Source organism: Gekko japonicus, unplaced genomic scaffold (assembly GCF_001447785.1).
Source record: "Gekko japonicus isolate JY-2015 unplaced genomic scaffold, Gekko_japonicus_V1.1 scaffold682, whole genome shotgun sequence".
NCBI classification, from domain to species: Eukaryota; Metazoa; Chordata; class Lepidosauria; order Squamata; family Gekkonidae; genus Gekko; species Gekko japonicus.
In genome coordinates, this window is record NW_015167074.1 from 91,440 (window position 1) to 110,140 (window position 18,701).

The following is an 18,701-nucleotide window of genomic DNA, read 5'->3' on the forward strand; positions in this document are numbered from 1 at the left end:
TTATTCTGCGTGCGGGGAGGGGTTGGGTGTGGACTCCTGGGGGGGGGACAAAATGCCGAGCCACCCCCACTCGGAAAGAACCTGCCTGCCAGCCGAGCCGCCCGTGGGGCCACTGCGCGCAGCCTTGGCCGTGCGCTCGCTCCAAGCCGCCCCAGGGGGAGAGAGTGGCGAAGCCGCCGGAGGATGTTGGCCCTGCACCAGCTGCCTCCGGAAGAAGAGCGCTACAGGCAGGTCCTCGCCAATCAGCGGGTAAGGCAAACCCCTGCGGCTCGGTCGCCCTTGCCCCGCCGCGCCCTCTGGCCCGCTCGCAGCCCGGTCTTTGAACCATGTGCGCTCGAAAGGAAGTCCCCCGGGGGTCTTAGGAGGCCAGGGTTGCATGTAACTGAGCCGGTCCACCTCTGGGCGCGCACACGCTTTAAGGCCACTGCAGCTGGTGTTCTGGGACAGCTGGTGCTGCTTCAGAGTGTTCCTTGGAGAGGTGTGCATCCGGTCACTGGACGCGGATTTCTTACTTGGTCGGTCTTTCGGCTTAAAAACCCAAAACTGCTAGGACCGAATAAATACCGAAAGATTCTTTAAGCTCAGTGCTGTAGTCCAACAGGTGGCGAAGCAGTGCTGAAATGTAACCGTGGATTCTTCAGTGTATGGGGAGAGTGGGAAATTATTCCAGGTTAATTAACACGGGCTGTTGAGAAGCGATCTCTTGCCTTTTCACACAGTACTTCCTAAGATGCGAATTGACCAAACACCTGTCCTGTACAAATGACTCTGAAAGCTAAGATGGATGTGGGTTCCTTAGAAGGGTGCAGGGGGGGGGGGGGGAACCGGGCCGGGGTTTGCTGCCGAGTAGCGTGTGAAATTAGACGTGGACTGTTCCTGTGCCCGCTTCTTGCGCTACAACACACGATGGAGCCGTTTATACTAATAAAATCTCCGCACACACCGCGTTTCCCTGTTATACTAGGCAGCTATTAAAATGAGGCGACAGGTCACTGCGCCAGCTGCGAAAGAAATTCCTCCTTGCCTCTCGGAATAAACCCCAAGCCTTCCACAGGAATATTCAGCATTTGATTTCGCTGCGCTATTCTGCCCTCCTGTATTTTAGGGCGTTTATTTATCATGTATAAATATATGTATCCTGTAACCAGGGAGTTTTAGGGGGTGCCCTTCATCATCAAGGGTCGAGGCGGTGGAACTGTAGCCAAACGGTCCTTTGTTCGTGCGCACACACCCTCCTCTTGCAAGCAGGAAGCGCTCGTGTGTCGAGAGCAAGAGACCTTTGGCGCGTGGGTTTGCCAAAGAAACGGGGCTGGTTGCCGGGAGCGATCGGCGTTAGAAAGCTGCAGTTCCTGGCTCCGTCTTCCTTGGAGATTGCCATAATGGAGACCCTAGAAGAAACGTGGGAGAGGGGGGATTACAAAGGGAGCTGTTTTTGCTGTATGTTTTGGTAGGATCAAGTAATCAAAGTTGGGAGGCAGCTCCTGCAACAGGTTTCTGCACCGAGTTCCTTCCTAGTTCTGTAGGCGCTGTTGGGCTGCTTTCTGAACGAGAGGGTCAAATAAGCAGAAATCTTGATTTTAAAGGGCTATTAGCATTTTGTTCGCCGGAACATTTGGTTGTAGGCCAGGATGCGGGACTGTTTGGACCCGTCATTGCTTCATGGAGCAGAGGCATCAGAACCAAACTGATCACTCCCTCTCTATCGCCTTGTCCAGGAGCTGATCCATATGCCCAAGTGACAGAATTCACTTCACTGACTGGGAGTTCGGCTTTCCCCCTGTTTGCTGTGGAGTTCGGCTTTTACCTGGGGTTCTCGCCTACAGTCAGTACGAATGGTGTGTTAATACAGCATCTAGAAATGTTTACCCCCCCCCCTCTATCACCATTCAGTATATTCACCTGTAATTTTTCACCTGGTATGCTATGGTTGCCCTCCTCCAGTTCCTTTGGGGACCAACAGAACAAGGACAGCAGGTGAAAAGTAGAATATCACAAGACTAATCTGAGCAGAAGAACCCAAACAGTGAAATGTACAAGATCACTTATGCAAGCCAGATGCAAATGTATATGTTGATCTGTTTGCCTGTATCTTCATTCAGTTGTTGGTTATGAGCACTCTGTCGGACAATGTTGGCATCATATCAATAGCTAGGTTTAAAGGTGCTCTTAAAGCATCACCTGGTTTTGCATTTAACCGCTTCCAATCACTGCATTGCCTAGACTCTAGGCTTACTCCACTGCATTGTCTAGACTCAGCTCACTCCCTTGAAAACATAGTTGCATTTTAGAGGCTCAACACTGGGCAGTTTTCCTGCATTTAATCTTATTCCAAGATCTTGATGAATGGTTTCTGCAAGGCCCCTGTTCATTCTTGTGATAGCAACAGCACTTTCATAACTGATTTTCCCACCAAGCTACAGTAGTAATAATCCTGGAGAGGAAGTAGGGGGAACAGGGACTTTAGGCTTTGGTTTCCATATCTTGTGGCCTTCCCGAAGGAAGGGATTGTCTAATACATCAACATCACACACCAGAGCAAGAAATTGGGTACGATGTCTTTCTCACTGAGTTTTATCAAAGGGGAAACGCTGTCTCCACTCTCCCTGCCAATTTAAATGTAAAAGGTAGCTTTTAGGTGCTTACTGGGAAAATCCGATCCTTTTCAGCTCTGAGAGCAGTTTGAAGCTGTAGTGCACTCTCTCAAGGTGGCATGCAGGAGGGATGCTGGCATGGTATAGCCTGATCTCCTCAGCTAAGCAGTGTTGGTACTTGGAAGGGAGGTCACCAAGGAAGGCTCTGCAGAGGAAGGCCATAGCAAACCATCTCTGCTTCTCACTTGCCTTGAAAGACCCTTGCTGGAGCCGCCATTAGTCATCTGCAACTTGATAGCACTTTTACACACAGAAGGCAGCATGGTATCCTCAGTCTGGAGTGGTTGCCATGAATGGGATTGTTATGCCAAAGAGAGCAGTCTGAACCAAAAAAAGGAGGGGAACCAGCATACAAGAAATGGTGCAAAACACAAGAGACTGCTGGCTGAAATCACTTAAAGTGAACAATATATACATAATTATATAAAATAATATTTAATGCTGAGTTAATTATCAGTATAACTGGATGAAGCCTAAGTATTCTTACAAGGAACAACACTAATGCAGAAAAATAAAGTCACAATGGTACAGAGAAGTAAAATCCCCAAAATTTCAATGTGTCTCACTCCTGTTGTATTATAATTTCATAGTCCAACTTGACATGCATTCATCATGGAGTGGACTCATATAGTTCCAGGAGGATCCAAATAATCTTGAAGTCCATAAGCCATAAACGACGTGTAATCCGGATGCAAGCTGCCGCGTTTCGAATAATTCTTTTTCAAAGCCGAAAGGCTATAGTGGGACCCGATCTCAGTAGTAACACATACAGACATCAGTTTAATCAATCACAAAGGATCATGGGATGTTCACTGGGTTTAGACTGGAGTAATGCTGCATAGGATTTCACTGTATTGCAGCTGTACATCCTGCTTTAAGTTTATATGATTTGAAAAATGTTAATTAGTAGTCTTCCAGCATCTTTGAGACCCACCTGTACACGTTTTCTTGATTTAATGATGCATTTTCTTGACTTGTGGTCCACCTTTCTTAGAACTGACCCAATACAGAGTGAGTTACAAGTTCGCATGAAAATATACCACGTAAAGACTGTGCTTCATGTAGCCACCAAACTAACCTCTGATATAAGGTGGAGACATTGAGCAGAATGGCCTCAGCAGAAGATCTATGGGAGCAGGAAGGCTTAATACGCCTTTCTTTGTATAAGTATATACATTGTGAAAGAGGCAGAATATAACATATAGAATGCTTGTGTGTATATTGCTTATGTGTATTTCCTTTAATTTCCAGCAGTAAATTGGCTTGGCATAATGACCTCTTACTTAGGTTCTTTGATAGTGGGAGTTATATTTTAAAATCCTGGGAATGAATAGAAGCATATCAAATACATAAAGTCTAAATAAGGCTGGTTAGACAGTGTCATAGATGCAACGAACATGAAATTGAGCAAACTTCAGAGGACGGTGGAAAACAGGAGGGCCTGACGAGATCTTGTCCATGGGGTCGCGAAGAGTCGGACTTGACTGTGCGACTGAACAACAACAACAAAAAAATAAGGTTGCTGATATTTTCCAAAAGGAATACCTAATCTTTCTCTTTCTTTCTCTAGTATATTTATCCTTTGAGCAGTCCATCTGATATAATAATCACAATCTGGGATATGCTTCAGTGCAAGGATAGTTCTCTTCCCACTGCTGAGATGTTAAGTGATACTGGATTCTCAAACACTTGTTAGATTGTTTTTTTCCAGAAGCTGTTGGTTCATACTTCAGAGGGTCTTGAGATTTGGTGTATTCTTGTTAGCCGTGTAACTGAGAACCTGCTTAACAAAACTGAAGAAATTAAGTCAATTTTAGAACATGTTAAAAACTTGATACATATTTTGGGACCTTCCCTGCAGAATACTTCTTAAGGTCTAACAGTGAAACTATGGTCCCTGGTCTCATTGTTTTAGTTAATATATGGCTTTCCATTATATGTATATAACATCACGGTTGTCGGAAAACAAATGGTTTTGAAATTAATATTTTCAAAAACATTTCCACACAATTGAGACAGTAAGTGATGTTATTTGACCACTACCAAGAGACTGACCATTATGTGGAACAAGATGCAGGACGATGGTGTAATCCAGCAGGGCACTCCCTATACTGTAATCCAGCAGTGTGAGACACAAACTCGTCTCTGGTTGTGCTTCCCCAGCCCAATTTGAGAAAGCACTCGGCAGTCTTGTAGAGGAGAATCCAAGCTTAAAAACTTTATTAATAAAGGAGGGAAAATACAGGCACAACAAGGTTTTGAACCCTCGAGTACCCACAGCTCTTCCCTAAGGTTACAATCAATGCTCCCTCTAAGCGGTGGAGTCTGGTGAGCAAAAATTCTGCTTTGTGAGCCACTGGCATTAAAGTTGTCAGTGAGCGATTTGGTGGCTGCATACATTAGTTTACTCTGGAGCTCTCCTTTCTGAGCTGAGACAAAAATGTGTGAGCCAGAGGCTAAAAAACTGTGAGCTAGCTCACACTGACTTGGCTTAGAGGGAACACTGGTTACAATGGGAGACATAAAGTTTTATACCCCCTATGACAGAAATAAATCATAATTATTGGTTCCATCAAATTTTGTCACATATCCGTCAGCCCCATGAGGTAGGGGAGAGCTCCTGTATGGCAGAAATTCCTCAGGAATTTCCCTATCATTGTATCTAGATGAAGGATTTTTAAAAAAATCACCTGAATTACTAAGGGGCCCATACACACACACAAAAAGGCAACAAAAAACAAGTCTTCAGCAACTTCTCCCCCGCTACTTAAGAGACACTTTATATTTTGTCAGTCCCTGAGGTCCCACCAAATAGACCATCTTGGAACTGGGGGGGTGAATAGGCCGAGAGAGGGCACCTGCAGAGGGTGCCCGCGTCTCCTTCCCGGAGGAGGTCTCACTTCCCTCCTCAGCAAAAGCGCGGGAGCGAATTGGCGGGAAGCAGAGGCTGCCGAGAGTGAACGGCAATCCAGAGGGCTGAAGTGTGGAAAGGCGAGCTGGGGGGATTCCCTCAGAGATGTCGGCGGAAATACCTCGGCAGCTCGCAAGCTTTCTTTTGTTGAGACATATATATATATAGATATATATCTATCTAGATATCTTCCCCTCTCCCAGCCGGGGCTGAGGGAAGCCTGCAGCAGCCGGCCGGGCAACCCCACCACCTCCCTAACCCGCCGCTATTAATAGTCATGGCCCGGCTGAGATGTCAGATTCCCCGGGCTCAGCGTATCCCCCGTGCAATGGAAAGTCTGAGGGCAAAAAATACCGCTGTAAAAATAGAGCTGCAGGGACGCCGGCGCCGCTGGGTGTGTGTGTTGCGGGGGGTGGGGAACAGGAGAGCCGGGCTGAGTCGAGAAAGGTCATTTCCCGCCAATGGCGCGGGGTACGCGGCAGCGCTGCCCGGGCGCGCATCTCCTTCATGGCGCCCTGCCCGACCCGGGGCCATTTGAGGGCTCCTCCTCGCAGGTCTCTGCCGAAAGCCGGAAGGAGAAGTCGCGGGCAACGTCTGCCTACTTCCATTCTGCCTGACATATAAAATAATGATGATGATAGTTCATAATAATAATAAGCGGGGGATCTTTGACTTTTGCTTCAGGTGTGAAAATGTCGAAAGCCCGCTGCTGGCTCAGAGGAAAAGTCGGTTTATCCCTCAGGCGCTGTGCCTGTGGCGTGTCAGCTACACAGCCAGGGGCATTTGAGGGTAACCACCTTGCTTCTTTCCTGCCAACCTAGCAGTTCGAAAGCAACAAATTGCAAGTAGATAAATAGGTACCACTTCGGTGGGAAGGTAACAGCCTTCCGTGCGCCTTAGTGTTTAGTCATGCCGGCCACATGACCACGGAAACGTCTTCGGACAGCGCTGGCTCTTCGGCTTTGAAACGGGGATGAGCACCGCAACCCCAGAGTCGGATTCGACTGGCTTTCGAGCAAGGGAACCTTTACCTTTACCTTACCTTGCTTCTTGGTGGGACTCCTGTGAAAAAAAAACCCCGAACGTTTCCAGGCACTCCCCACGTTGATTGGTGACTGTTTTGCAGCTGTTAAAAGCCATGTGTGTGTGTGGGGGGGGGGGCTGAGAGATAAAAATGCACCCTCTAAGTCGGTGGTTCTCAACCTTCCTAGTGCTGCGACCCTTTAATACAGTTCCTCATGTTGTGGTGACCCCCAACCATAAAATTTTTTTCGTTTGGTTGCTACTTCATAACTGTAATTTTGCTACTGTTACGAATCGCAATTTGGCGAGACTTGGGAACCCTATCCTAAGACCATTGAAAATTTGTGTTTTCTGATGGTCTTAGGCGACCCCTGTGAAAGGGTCTTTCGACTCCCAAAGGGGTCGCGACCAATGTTCCCTCTAAGCTGTGGAGTCCTGTGAGCAAAAATTCTACTTTGTGAGCTTCTGGCATTAAAGTTGTGAGCAATTGATTTGGATACTGCCTAAATCAGTTTGCTCTGGAGCCATCCTTCCTGAGTGAAGACAAAAATGTGTGAGCTGGAGGCTACAAAACTGTGAGCTAGCTCACACTAACTCAGCTTAGAGGGACCACTGGTTGCGACTCACAGGTTGAGAACCGCTGCTCCAAGCTGTGGAGTCCTGTGAGCAAAAATTCTACTTTGTGATCTGCTGGCCTTAAAGTTGCCAGTGAGCAATTTGGCTACTGCATAAGTCAGTTTGCTTTGGAGCCATCTTTCCTGAGCTAAGAGAAAAATGTGTGAGCCGGAGGCTAAAAAACTGTAGTTCACACTAACTCAGCTTAGAGGGAACACTGAAAGGTGAAGCCTAAAGTGTGTTTGTGTGTGAGATGCAGGTGGTTTCTTGCCAGTTGTCAGTGGAAACATGCTTTATCCTACTAAATAGGGTGATATATCCTCCGCAGGCACATCCAGAAACGAAGGTCACTTTCTTTAAAATGTTTATAAGGTGGTGTTTATCTTGGGCAAAGAGGATGCCAGATGGACAGCACATTAAAAACCAGTGAAATCACAGAAAGTTTAAAACAGCAAACTACTAAACCAGCAGTCAGAATTGAGTCCAGCTATTCAAAACATGCTGAGGTAATTCCAAGTATAAAGTCAGGTTCAACATAGACCCCATTGATGAGAGTGTTGATGGAAAGCGACTTGAGAGTCGTACTTCGGACACTGAAAAGTGTCTGTGTTTGTTTTAAATGAGCACGAGAACCAAATACACAGGCACAACTGTCATGGGTCATTTCCAGTAGCACAAATAGAGAAGCTGCAGCAATGTGAAGGTAGCCTTTTGTGGGTGATGTGTCTCTAGACATTTTTTTTAAAAAATATGATACTTGCACTACATTCTTATTTAGAAATACCAGTGGTTTCCTAGCCATTTTACAGGGCAAGATATATACAGCTCAGTGGGGCTCCTTAGATAAGAAATGACCCCACCAGATTCACCACACTAAACTACATGGTAAAATCACCTTATAGTGACTGACACCTTTAGCAAAGTGAAAAGGCTCTTCTGTTCACTTACTTCTTGCCTCCTCATGTAGCTGCATATGGTTCCAAATCACGCTCTTAAATGGTTTCTAATCTGGTTGATCATATTAAAAATATGTATCAAAGGGTAGTTCTTGTCTTGTTTTTATGCCATCTAGTCACAGCTGACTTATGGTAACCTCATAGGGTTTTCAAAGCAAGAGATGTTCAGAGGTGGTTTGTCATTGCCTGTCTCTACATCATGACCCTAGTATTCTCAGAAGGTCTTCCATCCAAACACTTGTGAGGGCTGACACTGCTTAGCTTCCAAAATCTAACAAGATTGGCCTGGCAACCTGTATTTTAATTACCTCATGAGAACTTTGTTTGCTAGTGAAATACTTATGAAAAGATTTGTCAGCCCCATTTTAATGTTGATTGAAAATATAATTATTGCCAATTACATAGGTTCTACGTTTGTGCATTCAAAAGGAAAATATACACAAAAGGGAAACTTTCTCTAGGAGAAGCTCTCCCCTTCTGTTTCATTTACAACAGCACTTTTCAGGAATCCTACCATACAGCTGTATTTAATTGTAAATGCCTTTGTTTAGGTCTGGTATGTCTGTTCTTCCATGTTTTCCTGATGTAAGGTATCAATTTAGATCAGAAATACGATGCATGTAAGCAGTGAAGGGCCATGCTAAAGATAGATGTGTTGAAATGTTTAGAAAAATATGGCCTGCAATTCAAGGAATCTAGACTCAGATAAGAGCATTGTGGAAAGGTGAAGGACCTAGCAGGTTATCCTTTATTTATTGTTCATGTTATGTTGAAGATTTTTCCTTAAACCTGTATATAAACACTAAAACATAAAAGGTAGACAGCAGGATTAAATCCAGATAGTTTCCACTGAAATATTTTTCTTAACAATTAATATAAACCCAGAACCCTTTCCTTTCATAAGCTTTATCAAGAAAAAATTGTGTTAAGCAACTGAGAAAAATATTTTCTTGTTCCATCATTCGATTTGATTTCTAACACAATTTTTCACCTGGAAATTATTATTGATCGAGGCTCAATACATGTTTGTATTAAATTTGTCAGTTTACCAATCTGGCACTTTTATAGTTTTCCCACTTCTTTTTCAATTGAAAGAACACCTTTGAAGTTCTCCGATTTAGAACTAATTCCAGAAATCCAGTTGTTAAAATATTTATAACCAGTTCAAGATATACTGTCTCTGTTCCTTTTAGCATGCCCCAATAGTACCACCAATGATTCTTTTGGTAATTCATTTCCGGTAAATTGAATTGACCATTTGTTTTAAAAAAATTAACTCTCTTGCAGAACCACCAATAATGAAAAAGTCAGCCCAGGTGTGCACATTTCTGGTATTAAATAGACTATATTATTGTTTTTGTTTACTTTGCAGGGGTTAATTGCCATCTTATATAAGTTTTTCATATTAGCAAATAATATAAACTTGGGCTAAATGCTAAGAAGCGAGACCATTCATGATCAGTAGTAGCTACCACTACTAGGAATAACTGAAACCTTGATAGAACTCTTTGTTTTGACTGCTTGTATCACTGAGCTTCTGAAGTTGTGAAGGTGTCTTTAAATGAAAATGGTTGTTAGTTATTATTAAGATATAGTTAGATTTAACTATTTTAACAAATATGTTTTTCTATTCAGGAATTTTGTACCCGATGGAAAACTTTGTACTGAAATATCAATTAAAATAGTTAGAAATTGTATAATGTCCTTTCTGCATTCCAACCACTTCGACAGCAATCACGATTACAATCATGAAACAATTTCACTTAAGTCATTAGCAAATGATTATAAAACATGAAATTACAGAGTAGCTGCCCTATTCACCTACTGTCCTATTGCCTTTGCAAAACTTAACAAAGGATGACTTTCCACACTTCTTAGGGAGCTGGTTCCAAAGAGAAATTGCTTTCACCAAAAAAAGTTTCTGCTATAAACTGATGCTGGTCTTATTGTATTCCGTATTGAAGTATATAGTTAAGTGAACTCCAGGTTTCATTCTGTAGCATAGTGCAACAACCGAAATGATATCAATGCACATGTACTCTTAACTTGTTTTAGTACTTCTGTAGTGAAAGTAAACCTCCAGTAGGAGTTCTGAGCAACGGTTCAAATAATTGCCAGAAAGTGGTGGATACCATCTCAGTTTTAAAGATAGTAAGCACCATTTTTAGATACTTATTTTTCCATTGTATTATGAATCCTGTGATGGGATTTCCCTTCATGTGTTTTGTTGGAACGGCACCAACAAGAGAAATGCACACCAAAGATAATTTCTGTTTCTGGAATCCTTGGTGTGCAGTTCCCTTCCTGGCATTACTCCAACAGCATACTTGCACAGGAATTTCATGCTGCCAGGAATGGGAAAACAACATATGTGAATGGGTCCTAATTTAGGCAGCAAGTGGGCTATTGTATCCTCTGGAGAAAAGTAAGCGCAAGACGATTTTATTATATTGTACCAGAAAACTTATTCCTTTTGCTTTCTATAGCAATCAAAGTTGGGTATGGGTTTCAATTGCATGACAATGTTTTCAAAGATTTGGGAGACACTTACATACCAGAGAACCAATTTACCTATTGTGGTAAATTCATAGCTCACCAGTATAAAGCTTATAGAATATTTAAGTTACAAAATCTGATGGACACAGTTGGAGTGTTTTGGTTTGATTACATTTGCTTTGCATCCTTGTACACATTTGTGATACATTATCCCATTCTGCGATACTGAGCAAGTGGTTAAAGTATTGTATTTAAATAATAACTGGAGAGATAAAACTAACAAAGGGAGAAGAATCTATAATGGCCATGGCCATTGAAATGTAGGAATAGGGGACAAAATTCTGGAAGCCCTGGTATCTCTAGAGGCCTTTGGAGGCAACACTGGAGTGCTTTTATAAATTCAGTGACTCTTTTATTTAAGGAAAGGATGTGTATCCTTTAGTAAGTCACTTATCTCTCAGTATAGCCTAGTTGTGACATTATGAGGCTGAAATTCAAATGGAGATTGGGTACACTGCCCTAAGTGCCTTGAAGGATGTGGTATAAAAGTGAGTTATGGGGGGAAAGTATGATGCACAATTAACAAGCAAACCATATGATTTATTTTCATATAATGTTTGGGTTAGCATTGTTGGTGTGGGGGTAGGGGACATCTCAGCCTGCCATCTCCCCCTGTCTTACAGAATCCAAAGTGTGAAGGTTGGCAATACAGTTGTGGTTGCCTAGCAATAGCCACAACAGTCACTGAGTTTCTTAAAGCTGCAGGCTCTGCTACTTCTATTGGGAGGAGGGGTTAACATCAAAGTACTTGTTTTAGATTTCAAAATTTTCTGCAAATCAGGGGCTTTTCTTAGGTCTGCCTTGTCTGTTCATGGCTCCAGTGTCTGGATTTATTTATCTACAGATTTGTCCACACTGAGATTTAGATATGTTGATTTCTGTATTCAGCTAATGTATGTCTAGCATCTAGAATGATCAGTGCTGATTTGCTCTGCTTAGGTAGTAGTTACCAATCAAATAAATACAATGTCTCAATAGGGACATTTTTTGCAAATACAAGAGTAGTAAACAACAGCAGCAACTTGCAGCCAATTGAATATACCAGAGAACCAATTTACTTATTGTGGTAAACTCATAGCTCACCAGTATAAAGCTATAGGATATTTAAATTAAAAAATCTGATGGACACAGTTGGAGTTTTTTGGTTTGATTACATTTGCATCCTTGTACACATTTGTGATACATTATCCCATTCTGCGATACTGAGCAAGTGGTTACTTAAGTGGCTTCCATACATTTATTCTTGGGCAAACCCCACACCTCTGTCATTACAGAACTTCTGAACATTGCACAGACCACAGCATACTGGATTATTCCTCACTCTCAGGGGGCTTTCAGGGAATGGAAAGAGAAAATGGGGGGGAAGGAAAATGAGAGATCTCCACAAATTCTTTTTTGACATGCGATCAGAAAGTTACATTCCAAAATTGTAACATCCCAATATGTAATCATGTAACCCATGACTCTTCTTAAACCACAGACCAAACCTGGGAGCAGGCATGGGAGGAAATATAATCTATTGTAATATTAGGATTGAGGGGTACAACTTTTTTTTAAAAAGGGATAGACAAATAAGGAAGGGGGAGGAGTAGCATTATATGTAAAGGAAGCATATGATTGTGAGGAAATACATGAATCTGAGCATGGAAGTTCAATTGAGAGTCTCTGGGTCAAAATAAAAGGAGTAAGAAATAATAGTGATATTATGGTGGAGGGTCTGCTATAGACCACCAAGCCAAGCAGAGGACTTGGATGAGACACTCCTAGAACAGAGTACAAAGTTCTCAAAGAGAGGACACGGTGGTCATGGGAGATTTCAATTACTCAGATATCTGAGTATAAATGGGCAATTTTCTCTGGAGGGAGGTAAGCAGTGGGGTACCACAGGGATCAGTACTCGGTCCAATGCTTTTTAACTCATTCATTAATGATTTGGAGTTGGGAGTGAGCAGTGAAGTGGCTAAATTTGAGGATGATACGAAGTTGTTCAGGGTTGTGAACACCAAGGAGGATTGTGTGGCACTCCAAAGGGATCTGTCAAGGATGGGCGAGTGGGCATCAACATGGGAAATGGGGCTCAGTGTGGCCAAGTGCAAGGTGATGCACATTGGAGCCAAAAATCCTAACTTTAAATACACATTGATGGTCCAAACTGGCAGAGACTGACAAAGAGAGAGATCTTGGAGTTGTAGTAGATAACTCACTGAAAATGTCAAGGCAGTGTGTAACTGCAATAAAAAAGGCCAATGCTATGCTGGGGAATATTAGGAAGGGTATTGAAAACAGATCAGCCAATATCATAACGCCCCTATATAAATCAATGGTGCATCCTCATTTGGAATACTGTACAGTTCTGGTCACCACACCTTAAAAAGGATATTATAGCTTTGGAAAAAGTGCAGAAAAGGGCAACTAGAATGATAAAAGGGTTGGAACACTTTCCCTATGAAGAAGGGTTAAAGCGCTTGGGGCTCTTTAGCTTGGAGAAACAATGGCTGAGGGGTGACATGATTGAGGTTTATAAAATTATGCATGGGATAGAGCAGGTAGAGAAAGAAGTACTTTTCTCCCTTTCTCACAATACAAGAACTTGTGAGCACTCAAATTGCTGGGCGGTCGGGTTAGAACAGAGGAAAGGAAGTACTTCTTCACCCAAAGAGTGATTAATACATGGAATTCACTGCCACAGGAGGTGGTGGCGACTACAAGCACGGACGGCTTCAAGAGGGAATTAGATAAATATATGGAGCAGAGGTCCATCAGTGGCTATTAGCCACAAGGTATGGATAGGGACTCTGGGGCAGGTGATGTTCTGTATTCTTGGTGCTGGGGGGGCAATAGTGGGAGGGCTTCTAGTGTCCTGGCCTCACTGGGTGGACCTCCTGAAGGCACCTGGTATTTTTGGCCACTGTGTGACAGAGTGTTGGACTGGATGGGCCATTGGCCTGATCCAGCATTGGCTTCCCTTATGTTCTTATTCAGCAATGTTTAACTTTGCAAGAAACAACTGAGTTTGGGAAGCACTAGTATCTGCAAGAATTTTCAATAAAACATCAGTGTTTGAGTTATCCCTTCCAATTTTTCTATAAAGAATCTTATAAATTGCTCATCACTCATTTATTGGTTCCAGTATGACAAGCAAACCAAAACAATTTAAATGGTCACCAAATTTGCCCTTCATGTGCTTCTACTGGTTTAAAGCATGAATGTGTCCAAATGATTGCAGTCTGCTTTCTGTGGTACTGAGGATTATCATTAAAGGTATAAACCCTATTTTGCTTCATGGGAATATCTTTTCAGCTTCTCATTTCAGAAGATTAGCTTAAATTTAAATAGCATTTAATAAGAGGTGTATTTTGACTAATCCCAAGTACATCTTTGACCCCTTTTAAATTGATTAAAATTCTTTCTCATCTAACTGGTACAGGGGTGGCTAACTATATCTGTAACCTGTGGTTATAAAGCCAATTCATTTGGATCTCTATGGTTCTACTAAATTTTAATTAAGATATATTTTAAATAGTTGTTGGATGTTTGCTTTTAGTTGTAGATGAAGAAAGAGTAGAATGGCAAATGACTGTATTGGGGGGAAATGCTAATTCTCTATAGAAGGGCCCAAGTTTATGGTAGGGTTAGGAGGGAGGAATCACTTAAGTTCCTCTGTGGGGGTAGAGTGTGTGTATTGTGGCTAGGGTTGTTTAAAAAAGTGTCCTATCCCTTTAACAGAGGCTTAACAGGATGTCATTTACTAGGCAATGATATTTATCTCCATGCCATGAAAAGCTTCATCTGCCCATTTTCCCACACTAAGCCCCTATCAAAGGAACAGGACATTTTTTTTCTCCACGTAGTTGGCAACGCTAATTGTAGCCCAGCAGATTGTGGATTTGTTTTCAATAGTGGGATATCATGTCTGTTTCCTTTTGTCGGTGCATGAGTAGAGTGGCAACGGTCTATACTTTAGGACAGGGATTTTTTTGTAGAAAAAGCCCAGCAGGAACTCATTAGCATAATTGGCCACACCCAACAGCAGAAACTCTTTAGCATATTAGGCCACACCCCTGACAGCATAGGCTATTAGCATATGAGGCCACACTCCTGTGTTACCAGAAGTGTGGTCATCCAGCTACACCCATCTTTTGCTTCTTATTCTGTTTACCTTGTTTGTTGTCAAAACCCAGGGCTTTTTTGTAGCAGGAACTCCTTTGCATGTTAGGCCACACACCCCTAATGTAGCCAATCCTAATGAGTTTCTGCTGTTGGGTGTGGCCTATTATCCTAATGAGTTCCTGCTGGGCGTGGCCAACTCAGGAGCCAGCCAGAACTCCATTCCTGTGCATTCTTTGCCCAAAAATAGCCCTGCTTTAGGATGAAACAAGTGGCTTGACTCCCCGTTGTTGCATTTTACAAGACAGACAAATATATTTATAGGGAACTAACAGTGCAATCCTAAGAACACTTTTAAGGCATTAACCCCCATTGAATAGTAGGATTCTGAGTCTTACACCACCACAGCAACATGGTGTAGTGGTTACGGTGTTGGACTAGGATCTGGGAGACGCAGATTCAAGTTCCCATTCTGCCACAAAAGTGTGCCATGGGACCTTGGGGCAGTCACTCTCCCCCAGCCTAATCTACCTCAACAATGCTGGTTGTCAGAATAAAACGGAGAATGATGTAAGCTGCTCTGGTTCCCCAATGGGGAAGAAAGTAAATAAGTATACCTGCTTAGGATAACACTGGAAGTTTGTCTATTTGGGATGGGGCACTGGTTGAACACATGTTCTCTCTCTTCATCCTACCGCTGTTTGTATCAAGTGCAAAATAAATCATCTTTAATATAAATGATCTTCTGGAAAAGAATCATCAAGTTGTTCAGACCACTGGTCTGATGAGCTGTTTTTCTGAAAGAGACACTTGGGGATTAATAGCCTTACTATTACAAAAAGTGTAATGTTTTCCACATGGTCCTAAAGACACACACACACAAGCATGTGCGTGCACGCACGCACGCACACACACACACACACGTCTTCAGGGTCATTTGAGTAAATGTTATGCTTTTTATAATGGTAAGATTTTATGTGTGTGTGTGTATTTTTAGAAGTAGACATGTCATGTATTAAGCATTTCAAATACCAAACATTTTAGCAGCATTTCCCCAGTCTTTTGGATAAATTCAATTCATATTTTGTTTTCTTGACCTGTACTACAGCCTTCAACACATTTCCAGTTACATGCATTTCCTCATAAGAGTGTATATTTAAGTCCTAGCATATATTTATGTACATTTACTTCAGACCAATATTTTATGGAGTCTATTTTGCTATGATGTTTTCCCCAGGTCCTCTCCTGGGTCTCTGCAATAAAATGTATTTTGCGATTTCTGCGCTGTAATTAGGCCTTAATATTAGTTCTTTTATGTCAGAAATGACAGAAACTGCTTTTCTGTGTTTCAGGCTCCTGCAACAGATGAAGATAATATGGAGGATGGCTGCTCTCAGAAGCTGGCTTCTGCCAAGTACCTTCGCCTACTATTACTCATACTAATTCCTTGCATCTGTGCCCTTATACTTTTGTTGGTGATCCTTCTTACATTGGTTGGTAAGTATAATAGAATATAAACTAGGGCAAAGAAGAGACACTCATTGGATTTTACCAGTAATTTATTTTGATAGTTTAAAGTGCTCTTTTTATAGTCTGTAGGAATTTTTTCTCTCCAGATAGTCATCTGTATCTTGGTTGGCAAGAGTAGTATTATGGTAAACATCATGAAGAGTTCTATGCAAAATCTTTCTCTGGGGGTCTTTGTGTCTCTTACTCATATATTTCCTTCCAGGCCTGCTCCCAGGTTTGGTCTGTGTTTTCAGAAGAGTAATGGGTTACATGATTACATATTGGGATGTTACATTTTTGGAATGCAAGTTTCTGATCACATGTCAAGAAATTACTTGTAAGGATATCTTATTTCCTTCCCCCCACTATTTTCTCTGTCCCTTCCCTGAAAGCCCCCATAGCGTCTTCCTTTTTCCTGCTTCCTTCTTTCCTTCCCTCCCAATATGAGAATGAAACACATGCAGGTTTAGCCAGCACAACTATCCCTGCCAAAGTGCAGGGCAACTTTCTGTTTATTCTTTTGGATTGCAAAAGATGACTTGCAAAAGAGCCTGTTGTAACTTATAGGATTTTTTTTGTCCTTAGGAGACAACTGTTGGTAGTCGAGCCAACATTCAAAAGTAGTGATTGTATTGATTGATAACTGAGTTTTAGGATCTGTCTTTTACCACAGAACATGCTAAACATGCTTCAGATAATGCTAGCTTGGCAAATAGGAAGCATGATGCTCAAAGCTGATTAACAATTTGTCTGAAGCATCTTGACCCTGTGTTCTATTTCACTCATCAATGAAGTGAAAATTTAGATGTGGGAGAGAGAACATAGATGCCTGCATTTTCTTCTTCAGGGCAAAAATGGCTACTGCGTTGTTGTTTAGTGAAAATCATTAAACCTGAGAAAGAATGTCAGATTTGAATATCACTTAGCGGTCTTGAACTGGAAATATCCCTGTTGAAAGCAGTAGCAATATGGTGCTCCAAAACTGATAAACACATACAATAACCACGGTATCAATAAAAGGAACAGCTGAGTCAAGTAACAGGTATAATTTAATGCTGTTAAAATACTGCTTTTCACATTCAGCACAATAAAAATTTCTTCCCTAATCCATAGGTCATCTGGTGAAAGGACCAGGAATGTTCTCATGATCTAAAGTGGTGTGCACAAGAAGCAGCACCACGATTTCCTTTTCCTTTTTGGGGATGTGAGGGTTTTGTGGGGGGGGGGGTTTAAAAGAGGAGAAAGGCAAGTCACTCGCTTAAAGCAGTCAGAGAGTGATTCAGCAAGAACACAACTTTATTCTTCAACTCGAACACAACTCCAACACGGATCAACATCTGATAGCCAGAACAGCCCTTACATTGCAGCTGTCCTGCTTTTAAACATTCCCGGCTAATGTAGCCACACCCACTGTACAAAAAACCAATAAGGTTGTTCGCATAAGGACCAATCACGGATGTTCCCGCTCAGGGAGCTTGCTTGAAGGTGATTGGTTAGGTGCTTCCTGGACTAGTAACACGATTGGATGTATTTGGATCCTAGCCCAGGACGAAGCTTAACATTACAAGTCAATGAGATGTTTCACATACATCATGCATTCCATGGCAGCTTTGGAATACACTTCAAAGTGAGAAGGAGAAAAATTATCCTCTTTCAATCCCAATGTGTGTAGGGCTGTTTCTGCACAGGGATTTTTCCATGGATATAACACAGCATGCCCTCACTTTATTGAGGAGTTTATACTGACATCATGTTCTTACCAAGCATGAGATGGGGCCCTGGGGCTTTCCCTTTTAAGCCAGAGTAAAGGGAAATCTCATTTGCTCCAATTTACAAGGGAAATGGTGCTATGATAGTAGGAAGAGCCTCCATGTCGAAGTTCTGCCTGAAGCTGCTCTGAAGAGGAGACAGCTAGATTTGAGTCCAGGACCACCTCAGAGAACAAGATTTTTGGGTATAAGCCTGCAAAAGTCGAAGCTACTTTCAGCAGATATAAGTTGGAAAGGAGATTTCTGAGTATTAAGTGCTCAGAGATCTACATTCTGATTCATTTCTGATAAAGGGAGCTTTGGCTCTCAAAAGCTTATACTCTCAACATCTTGTTGGTCTCTAAGGTGCTACTGGACTCAGATCTCGCTGTTCTACTACCGAACAACATGGCTACCCTCTGAAACTACCTGAAAGGGGGCGGAGCTTAGTGTCCCTCCTCATATCTTTAACAGGGATATTTTCCTTAACAGCTGAGGGGCAGTTCAGCTGTGAACTGTCTTTCACATGTTAGGGGGGGAGGGAAAGTCTGCCGAAATTCTCATTGGATCGGTCCTTTTGCACTGACAAGGGGCATGGGGGTGGAGAAGGGTAGCATCAGCAGGA

The 18,701-nt window shown here is 42.4% G+C and overlaps 1 protein-coding gene across 1 annotated transcript in view; it reads left to right on the forward strand.

Annotated features, from left to right (window-relative positions):
- The first annotated feature begins 183 nt into the window (after nucleotides 1–183).
- CORIN (corin, serine peptidase) overlaps nucleotides 184–18,701 on the forward strand; it is a 162,755-nt gene continuing 144,237 nt past the window's right edge. The window contains exons 1-2 of the mRNA XM_015412760.1: nucleotides 184–249; nucleotides 16,172–16,316. Coding sequence (XP_015268246.1) covers nucleotides 184–249; nucleotides 16,172–16,316 — 211 coding nt within the window. The remainder of the gene's footprint in view (nucleotides 250–16,171; nucleotides 16,317–18,701) is intronic.